Source organism: Carassius auratus, chromosome 45 (genome assembly GCF_003368295.1).
Source record: "Carassius auratus strain Wakin chromosome 45, ASM336829v1, whole genome shotgun sequence".
Classification (NCBI taxonomy): domain Eukaryota; kingdom Metazoa; phylum Chordata; class Actinopteri; order Cypriniformes; family Cyprinidae; genus Carassius; species Carassius auratus.
Window position 1 is genome coordinate 12466656 of NC_039287.1, and position 11406 is coordinate 12478061.

The 11406-nt window shown below is 35.4% G+C and overlaps 1 protein-coding gene across 2 annotated transcripts; it reads right to left on the reverse strand.

The window, feature by feature from the left end:
• Positions 1-5413: 5413 nt before the first annotated feature.
• LOC113063296 (L-threonine 3-dehydrogenase, mitochondrial-like) lies at positions 5414-9828 on the reverse strand. 2 transcript variants are annotated; one of them, XM_026233578.1, is made up of 9 exons: positions 9728-9828; positions 7904-8108; positions 7685-7727; positions 7496-7566; positions 6809-6958; positions 6442-6614; positions 6255-6345; positions 5699-5968; positions 5414-5615 (listed from the first exon to the last, which is right to left on the reverse strand). In XM_026233578.1, the coding sequence occupies exons 2-9, from the start codon at positions 8091-8093 to the stop codon at positions 5476-5478; spliced, it is 1128 nt and encodes a 375-aa protein (XP_026089363.1). In that variant the 5' UTR covers positions 8094-8108; positions 9728-9828; the 3' UTR covers positions 5414-5475. The 2 variants fall into 2 exon arrangements, with proteins under 2 accessions (XP_026089363.1, XP_026089364.1); XM_026233579.1 differs by lacking the exon at positions 9728-9828 and adding an exon at positions 8564-8653.
• Positions 9829-11406: the final 1578 nt, after the last annotated feature.

Consider the following 11406-nt stretch of genomic DNA (forward strand, 5'->3'; position numbering starts at 1 on the left):
AGTTAACTCCCCATATAGCCTGTACCTGTCCTGTGTTAATGTGGTCTATATGTACAGTTTCCAAGTAAAATGAGTTTATTCTGAATCATGTGGGAAAGTGTTTTTACTGAGCACTTCCACAATGAATGTTACTCTCTCAAGTCTCTTAGCAGAGGGCTGACTCTGAAGTGATTACTATAGCAACCAAGATATTGAGGACACTGTGTGAATGGATCAGATTTCATCACTTATAAAATTACACTGTGGACAGTCAGTCCCAAAGATCAGATTTGTGTGCAATATTGCAAAGATACCCTTCTGAAAAATATGTGTGCTCAATTTTATAAAGCATTTACCTGTAATGTATTTTTTATGTCATTTACTCACATTTTAATGTTATTCCAAACCTATATGAGTGTCTTTCTTCTGTTACACATACATACACACACACACACACACACACACACCAAAAAGGTCTATACTGTGTAAAAGAAATTATAATACATTTTCATTTAATTGTAAATAACAGGCAGTTGAACGCCTGAAAACATTGCATTCACATTAAAAGTATGCTAAAGTGTACTTTTGCACTTTTATTTATAGTGTCATATTGAGTCATACCTTCATTTACACTTTTCTTTTTGTTGCATGAAAATCATACAAATGTTGTTTCATATAAGCAAGACTCCAATTATTTGTGCTTTGCTCAGCTGTATTTCTTTTACTACACTTGTCTAAATTGCAGAGAAAAAAAAGATCAGGTCAGGGGTTAAAAATAATAAAATAATAGTGCCAACTTACACAAGAATGACCTTTTTCTCTCTTTCTGTCTATCTTGAATAATCTACTTAATATGAAAGATATAGAGGTGTACAACACATACAGTATACAAAGTAATCTTACACCAGAACTTCACATAATTACATGTAAATTTATCTTCATTGTTTCTTTTTTGTTGTTTTCTTTTCTTTTGTTTTGGCATTATATGTTTGTTTATTGTCAGACTTGCTTTACATTTGCAGCAATGTTTTCTATTTTGCACTGTTTTTCTGTGATACACTGAAAGAAGAAGTATGTACTGTTTTTTGTTCCTGGATTTTATGGTCTTTATTTGATAATACTGAAGGCAGTAAATACAACAATAGACCTTGATTTCCCATGGCTTAAAAAAAAACAAACATTAGAGACACAGATCCCAAGTTTGTTTTTTGTTTTTCTGTGACAACTACACTGAACTTTTTTTATTTGAAACAATTCTCAAAAATTCTGAGTTAATTTCACAATAATTGCAAAGAACTGGCAAGTAACACATTTAATTAAATGTGAGATTTGGTAGTCTAAAGACTGTAAATAATATTTTCCTGTAAAACATGCTCCAATAATCCTTGTTTTATTTAAAACTTCAAAAATAATTTGAAGTTTTATATAAATAATTAGAGTGTGTCAGATAAAATATTATATAATATGATATTAAACCATCATGCAAAGTAGCCTAATTTCAAACTCATCAAATGTCTGTTTTCTTAATAAAAAATGTTTGCTAAAATAACTAGTCACTTTTCAAAATTTTTACACAAATAGTAGTTATTGTAAGTAATATAATTTACTATACACATTTAATGTGTATTGCTGTCAAAATCCTTCAAATCAGGTTTTTAAACTTTATATTACACAGTTATATTCAGAGAAAAAATGTGAAGACCTTTTTAATAATATTACGAATCTTTTTCCAAACCTTTTTGCAATACAAAGTTTCCATGGATGTTTCTTCATGGAACCTTCAAAGCCAATAGCTTTATTTTAAAGAGTGTATTAATGGAAATTGTCTGGAAAAAGTGTGCTTTTTTATTTGTTTGTTTGCTTTCTTCATTCAAAAAAACCATGACCTTATGGTTGCTGAGGATGATTGCTATATGTTTCTGCAACAGGTTACCATGAGACAGCTACAACACAGCATTTTTGGCACTTCCCTCTTAAAAGGCACTGACAGCTATAGGGCTTGTTTATATGACCTTCACTCAGACAGACAGACTGCCAGCTCGGGGATTCAGTATTCAAACAGCATGCCGACACACTCCTGCTTCTGGAATTGGTGGAGAGGTGTGTACATGCAATGATCAATGAATGCTTATACAACATGACACACCTGAACAGGAAGTGCAGAAGAAAGATTCATTGTTCAGTTCAGGGAAACTCAGCAGGGGTTTCTTGAATTAGGACAAGAGTATCACCTGAGAAGAACAAGTGGGAGGTGGACATGCAAATGTGTTATGTAATGTTTGTGTGACATTTTAATAGATCATGATAAACATAACTCTCATCTTATAGTTTAAGGTTTTACAGCCAAACCCATGCTCACAAAAGTGTGCAGCTAATCACTTATCCCAGAACTGACACATAATTCGTCATGTTTATATATAATAACATTTATTGAATAAAAGTAACCTAACATCAAAAGTAGCTTGTTTAGATGTAATCTTACACAAATATAATATAATATAATTTTGTCAGCTTTATGCCAACATTAATATAACCCCATTCAGTTTTATAGCTTAATTTAGGCTATATTTGCAACCCTGTTCATTCTTATACAGTTTTAAACATTATTTTTTATAAATGTTGTCTATTTAATGTTGATGTTTATTTAATGTGTATTGCTGTCAGAACCACTCAAATCATTTTATATTGCTTGAATAAAACCTGAAATATTAATAATATTAATTATTAACTTGACAAATAAATTATTAGATTTTTTTTTCGATTTGAAAAAGCAACTTTAGTTGTAAATATCTTCTTAAATGTACCAACTGTATTTTTTTTCTTTGACTGGGCTTTGCATTTCATCACAGTTTGGTGTTGTCTTTTGTGTTCAATAGAGGTCTGTGTTTGTAGAAGTTCATTCCTCATACCAGTGGGGATTCCAGACAATGCCATGTGAGACAGCCTCTACATTCGACAAACACGTTATGAAATGATGGAATTATGAAATGAAGGAATTATGAAATGGTGAAACTGCTCCAGTTATTTTGCAACAGTGCTTTTACACAAAGGATTTATGACAAGTATAACAGATAAGGAAGAAGGGAAATAAAACTGTTGCAACTAAAGTATTTTTATTTTTTTGAAAATTAATCACTTCAACTGTACACCTGTCTCACTGAGCAACAGTGCAGACAAACAACACTATTTGTGTTCATAGATGACATGCCCATACTTTACATGAGATAAAATTTCATTTGGAAGAGCTGCTGACAGATACAATTGTCCTCACCTGAAACTCATCTGGTGCATAACTCTCAAATTACAGACAGCAAAGAGGCTCCTTTGCCAAGCACCCCAAAAAAAAAACAAAAAAAAAAAAACCTAATCTCTCTTTTTCACTTTTGCAGTGTTCCAGCTACAAACAAAGGGAAACTTCAAAGGATCTTATGACAATAACCACAAACTTCAAGAAGGTATATGGGAGGGTTTCATCTAATTATTTAAGCAAGCCTGGTAATTGTCTCTTTCGGCATAATACAACCTGGTTGCCAAATACACATAACCAATTTATCAGATAAGTGCCACCCATATTATTGTCAAATTTTTTGAATGACAGCTCTTTTGTCACTGGATATACTGTACAAACAGGTACGATATAACCTGCTTTCAGAGCGTACATTTACAATCTAAATAAAAAGGAGATTTGGTCTAATGTCCCTGAAATGTTTATGTGGCACGACTCCAATCAAAACATGAAAATGACTCAGAAATTGTTCGGTGATAACTTAAGGAGATTATAGTCTTAAATCAAGGCATTATGCACTAATCACCTTGATCAGAAATGACAAGATGAGTGCAATGTGAACGTGCTTTAATGCAGCTCTTGTGCAGTCATTATATCCTCAAAAGAAACGCCATATTTTCCAAAAGTTATAATTAAAAACTTCAATGACTGGTGGCACTGCAGTCAATCAGGTACTATTAAACAAGTGCAGATACACACCAAGAAAATGAAAAATAAATAAATAAATTTAATAAAAACAATGACAGTTCTACCCTCAGTTATCATTTTTTACCCCTTATGTGCTGTTTGGGGTCTTTTTGATCCCAAAAATGCTTGCTAAAAAATAATAATAAATAAATAAAATAAAAAAAAAAGTTGTCAACAATCTACAAAAAAAATTAAATAATAATAATTATACTGGATTGATTTATGGTTGTATGTTAGTGTGAAAAAAAAAATCACAATCAGGAGCACACAGTGAAATGAACGAAAAAAAAATAGTTTTTCTTTTTAATTTGTCAAATAAAATAACTAAATCAAACACAATGCAGACCACAAAATACACGAAAAATACTGTAAGTGGCAACGCTTTCACACGTTCACAGTACAGAAAGTTGTTTTTTTATTGTGAGTTTTACAAAAAAAAGTTTTATTAATTTATTCATAAAAATGTTTTAAAAAATACCATAAATCCTCTAAAGCTGCACAAATGTAGAGTAAAAGCATTTATAAAAAAAGGGTAAATCTCACCTACAAAAAGTCTACTGAACTCAAATAACTAATTAATTACTCTTCAAAATATTAAAGATAAAAAGCTTTATTGACAAGTTTTGTGATCAAAAAGATGTGGATGTAAAGCTTAACTAAAAATAATTTAAATCGGTTTCCCACTCTCCCCTTCATATGAGATAATATATTCCATGGGAAAACATCCATGGGTTATGGCAATAAAATGATAGAAAAAGCATTTAACAAAAGAGACCTTATTAAAGTTTACAGCAAACATGTGAAGCAAGACCAAATCTTGCATTTAATTTGTAAGCTGTCTAAATAAATATAGTGCACAAGACAGGAAAAGCAACCAAGAGGGATATGATAACGTCATTTATCATAACAAACCTCACTTTCCCTGAGGACCTCCATCTGAGTCCCACCCTGTTCAAAACCGGACTCTGCTCTGTTTATTTTAGAAAGGGGTGAAGCTGCTGTTGCTGTAACTATTCCAAATCTTTCATTCATATTAGTCTGAACTCAGCCACCTGCCTTTGCCTCATATTATGATTTTCTACAAAAGGTACAGTAAAATTATACATCTTAAATAAAAGGAAAAAATATAGAATTTCAGAAAGAGACTAGAATTTGGGGAAACTACATTTTAGGATCAGCCACATTCATTCAGTTGGTTCAGTTGGTTTGTTTCTCCTGGAGACATAGTGATCCTTTTTCACTAAATGCAAAGCACAAGCCGGTCTTGACGTCAGGTTTAAACTTATTCCTCTTCATTTAGCTTCCAAACACTTGTAAATCTCCGACTGTTTTCCACCCTGACCTGAAAAGAGACCGACCTCTTTGTATAATATACAATTATACATAGTCCGTGCAAGTCAAAAAGGAAATGCAGATGACACAAAAGAGAAAAGGAATATGACTATTTACAGACCGCGGATCTCTCTTTTGCATCACTATAAATCTTTATGAAATGTACATATTTTCAGTGTTCATGGGAAGACTCAGTTGGCCTGGGAGATGCGGGAGTCTGAGCCGATGAAGTCAAGCATTGTCTGGACCAACTCTGGCAGATCATAGTCGTGCTTCCAGCCCCAGTCTTTCCGGGCGTTGCAGTCATCAAAGTTCATGGGCCAACTGTCAGCTATATAGATGAAAAACAAGCGTTTTTGCACCATTTATTTGTAGCAAAATGTTTGATACAAGTGCAGAATTTTTGGATCATACCTATAGCCTGTCGTACGGAGTCGATCTCATATGTGACCTGAAGATCAGGCAGCTGTTTCTGGACCTCATTTGCAAGTTCCTCCGGTGTGAAGCTCATGGCGTTGATGTTGTAGGTTCGCATACTGAGCGATTCCACCGGTGCCTCCATCACCTCCAGCGTGGCCCGCAAACAGTCATCAATGTACATCATGGGCAGCCGTGTGTCTGGCTTCAAGTTGCACTCAAACTTTCCGGTCTTGACGGCGTCGTGGAAAATCTGCACAGCGTAGTCTGAGAAAAAAAAAAAAGAGACAGACTGTCATTACTCACTGCAGTTTTTTTTTGGTCAGCAGTCAGTAACAGTAACAGCTGTTGAAGTACTTTTCAAGTTTTCACATGTGACCTCAGGCAGTCGGAGGTGTGGTTCATATGGCTGTCTGGCATTGGTGCAGGCCAGTTAAAAATACTCAAAGTGAACAACACCCCTTTCTGAGCAAGTGCTAGTTGCATAACCTCATTTACGTATGTGAGCAAGGCCATGTGCCAAATAACACAGATGGAGCAGAGCGCACCGTACCTGTCGTGCCACCGCCGGGCTGTGAATCTGCAGAGATGATGCCAGGGTACCGCAGACAGCGGAAGTCAAGGCCATATCGATGGTGGTAGTACTGCAGAAAAGGATTGTGGGTAAAGATTAATATTCAGAGTCACATTCGGCACAGAAAAAAGGTGAAATGCTAAAATAAGGGTGACTGGTGTCTTACCTCCCCCATGAGCTCTGCATGGACTTTAGAGACGCCATATATAGTGCGTGGTCTCTGCACACAGAGGTCAGGAGTGGGGTTTCGAGGTGAAGTTGGTCCGAAGGCACCAATTGTACTGGGCACAAAGAGCCGAAGCCCATGTTCTGCTGCAATGTCTAGGATGTTGTGTAGTCCTACAGAAAAATAAAAATCAGATTTATATTTAGTATCATATCAGAATCAAAAGATAATTTTATCAAAGGCTATTTTTATGGAAAGATCTAGTTGAAAAAATAATTGAAAAAGAGGCAAACGGTAGACTAACAAACAAATTGCATTTAAAAAATTGCAAATAAACGAATTGCATTGAAGTTTTCTAAAATCTTACCAGTGATATTGACTGCTCGTGCCAGTGCCACGTTAGCTTCCCCAACAGCACTCAGAAGAGCACTGTAATGCACTAACCAGGTGATTCTATTGTTTACTACAATCTCCCGCAAGTTCTTGTAGTCCAAAATATCAGAGTAGATAAAGGGGCCTGTGAGGAAACATTTAATCAACAGGTCAGTACTTGTGTGATCAGTCTAGCTCTGTAACTTGACTATTTCTCAATATTAAACATTTTGAAATGAGCACAAAAATCCTAAAATCTTTAAATCCTTAAAAATCACAAAAAGGGGGGGTGGGGGGTACAATGGTGTTGTGTATTCAGAGTTGTTCACAGTGTTAAAGAGTGGATTCTCATGCTAAACATGCCCAAGTTTTAAAAAAATTATTTAGAAGAATGACTGAGAATTTCTGTGCAGTACTACTCTAGTTCAAGTTCAAGTCTGCTTTATTACTCTATAGGTACTCAAGATTAACATGAGATTAGGTGAAACGGTGTATGTTACGTACCCTTTAAATAAATTCTAAAGTTGCACATTCACTTGTTTTACACATGCAAACAAATGTTCAATCAATTTAAGCTAATTAGAAGACATTTTACTTTAGTACCCATTAACTGAGTGCAACCTGTTATTTCTCTCATGAAACTATTTTTAAAGAATTAGTTTGAGATGAACAGAAGTCATACCACTGTGAAAGACGTTGCTGGGTGGTTTCCTGATATCCGAGAGGATCACATTGTTTTTTCCAAATCGCTTCCTATAAAACGGATATATAGCTTTATTATGTAATATACATTTAGATGTAAAACGTTACGTTTGAAAATGCATCAACTATGCAACACATTTATATACAGTATGTACTACAATGTGCATACCTTAACAGTTTAGCAAGCCCAACACCTAGTTGCCCAAGACCACCTTACAAAGAGAGAAAAATTATGAATGATCAAATCTCATGCAAAAAAACACACTAGGGGAGTCAGGATTCACCCTTTTTAAATTTGCTAAAACCAGTGTGATCAACATGATAAATTACAGAAGTACCAACTCTTAAAAAAAATGCCAATATCCCAAGTACCTGACATTTTTCATACCTGTGATGAGAACTTTAGGGTGGTCCGTTTCAGAGAAGGACACAGAATGAAAGCTGGCATCAGATCCAGAGGTGACCTGACGCGGGGAGAAGCTGATGTTGCGGATCGCTACAGTCAGAGGCTGACATCCACACGCAGGGGCCAGCAGGGCCTGCTTTGCTACGTTACTAAGGGCTCTGAAGACTGGCATAACTTACTCCGTTACCTGGAAAAAAAAGAGGGGACACCATATTGTAAAGCCTTACACATTATAACCTAATCAACAATAATTAAATAACAGTTAAGCAAAAAAAAAAAAAAAAAAAAAAAAAAAGAGCAAGGTCACCACGTACTCAGTCATATCCTTCCAAACCTGTGTGACTTACAGAAATTTTCGGGCATTATGACTTCATTTGCTTCCACTGCCCATTTAATTTTTTTCTACTATACAATGAAAGTGAAAGGTAACTCAGATTCTGTTTGTCATCCTGCCTAAAATCTTCTATGTTCCTCAGAAGCAAGTCATACAGGTTGGAAGATACTGGACATCTAAATAAAAAAGCTTGCGATGTTTTCGGTTCAACATTTCGAGTCAAACATCGAACATATGCTTTTTGCGGCAGTGCTATTAACCTCAAATTATAACGGCAGGTAACTTAAACAAATTTTAATAAACTATACCTAATGTAAGGCACCCCAAAGTTAATTACAAACTGAAAACCATGTAAATTTCCAGGCTGTCATCGCTTAGCTTCTTACGTCTCAAATGTAAACGCACGAAAAGAGCGAAGAATCTAATTTGAGCAGATGTATACCGCCCTCTCTTCGCCAATCAGCACGCGAGGACCGTGCGCTCGCAGAGCACGCGGACAAAATGCCGAACACATCCTTCAGTTCGACCTTCAAAGGCTTCATTGTGCCAAGTCTCGGACTGTTCTGTTCTTGTTTTTGCTGTTGTTGTTGTTTTTTGTTTCACAAAACTTTAACACACAAACCGCGCCTTACTCATCAGCCGGTTTGATTATGAACGGAAAGGTCAGTCAGTCTTCTGGGAATCAGTTTAGACTAACGGTGCTATAATGCGGCACGTTTTAACAAAAACTTGTCCATATGTGGCCACACAGGCCCTCTGTGCTCGCTTAAAATATTCACACATCACAAAGCCAACCCGTTTTCTACAGACTCGGAGACTAAACACGTGGCGTAAAGGCTCGTGAATATTTAATGAGGTAAGCACCAAGGGAGTTCCTGATTGGTTGTCTGTTGCTAAACAACTCGCTGTAACAATTCGGCCAATATAACCACGTTTTTAAATGACAAGTTATCTCTAGCCCAGGGTTGTGGTTAAATCCAGGGGTATGAGAGAGAAGTGATTCGTGATCTTGACTTCTACTGGAAGACTAGCAGCTCTGTGGAGAAACTGATGTGCTCACGACGACTTTAAACGTTACACACTGTGACGGACACCATAAAATAACGGTCACGTGAACAGGATTGCGACACGAATTTATCAATTTCAAAGAACACTAAAAGGGAAGTCTTGCGTTTTCGGGAAAGTGGCCAAAATGAGGAAGAGGCATATAAGAATACACCTCTTGAGCTTTCGTTACAGGCTAAAAAAAAAAATCACAAATATTTAACGGGAATGCTTTAGGACAAATTAAATGCATTGAGGAATAAAACGCGATAAGATTTAAAAGACGTGAAAGTGAAAAATGAACATGCATTTGTATCTTTCCAGTCAAGGCCATGGGGAAGCCAGCGTTCAGATAAGGCTCTAATTATAGGCTCTAATCCTAAAAGCAAAATACAGTCGTTTTCCCGTAAATGAATGAATTCACTCACCTTTGGACTATAATACGATTCAGATATTAGGCAAACAATGCGTTTTTCTGGGCGACGTGAACCGTTTCTCTGTCGGGTTTTCCCGTCACTGATGTGATCCTTCTCTCACTAACTTCAGTATTGCATTCATTGCATCAGCCCACAGTGGACGTATATATCTGCAGCTCACGAGGCTTTCAAGAGAAGCCGGGTGCGCTCTGATTGGCCAGCGCTGGAGGTGAGGCTCTGGCCACGCCCTCTCTCGACGTCTGGAGAGTTGAATCCTTTATACAGTGAGTAGTCTATGGCTGAAACATGTCTTTCAGGGTTGCACGTTCAACCCTCTCACAACGAATGCAGTCAACGGGACGTTTGGTTATGAGATGGGGGTTGAAAGTGTGAGACAGAAAGCAAATAGTAAAGGGTGGGAAAGAAAGATTCTTTTTTTTTTAAAATTGCTCTGCAGTTTGTTAGACAGGACCAAACCTACAAAAAAAAAAAAAAAAAAAATATATATATATATATATATATATATATATATATATATATATATATATATATATATATATATAGGCTATATAATTTACCTAATGAGTAAAATGTGCTTTGCCTCCCACAAATTTTAGCCTGAAATATATTTTTAAACATAAATCCTTTATTTAAACTATTTTAACCAGCACTTAATTACTTTTATAATAATTATTATTACTAACAATATTACTAGTATTACTACTACCAGTAGCTTTGGTTTAGATTTTTATTATTATATTCATGTAGCCATATTAATTGAGAACAAATAAATATTTAAACTTTCAGAAAAGTAAATGTTTGAAAATTAACTCATAAAGGCAAGAAGGTGACTGAAATGTTGTTAAAATGGCGAAACTCTAAAATAAATTGAGACCAGTTATATGAGGGTGTACATTTTGCTTTATATTTTTTTTATTTAACCTAAAAACCTGAATTTGAAGAGGACAACTTATTTGTTTTACCACATTACACTTATTTTTTTCTTACATTTATTTTTCAGTATTTATTTTAAATTATTAATTTGTTTAAAAAATATTTTCATATTTAATATTGATTTAAAAGCACATACATGATCAACTAACATGAGGCGTAGTGACAAAAAACCTGCCCTGAATCTTTCTTATAAATGTTGAGCCCTGGTTTAGAAGCATTTCAGCAAATAAAAATGATTGAAAACAATGAAATACGAAACATTATTAAACATGGTTAATTATTTTAATCTGTGAATACCACTAAAAAGCATGTTTTGCATCTTAAAAAAAAAATCTGACCTTTCCAGCAGCTTTTCTTATTGTTCTGCTATATTTACTGCCAATGCATGATGGCACTGGCAAGTCAGAGCTATTGCAGCATCTGGTCTGCCAACCACTCACCATCAATATGATTAAGACTATCTGTGAAGCTTCAAGGCCATATCCTCTCAACTCAATTGATCTTTACCCTAAAAAATCTTAGATCAGTCCCATCACTTCAGGTGTATTTATGAGGCTTTTCAGTCTGAACAGATCAATAGGATGGATGCCTGATGTTTGCAGGTCACGGGAAGGACACATCTCCCACTTTCCAAAAGAAAATCTCCAAAATAACAAATAGTGAATGAGTAACTCAAAGTGTCACACTTTTAGGCTTGCGTGAAGTGTTTTCCTGAAGGTTACTTCAGGTCTGCTACC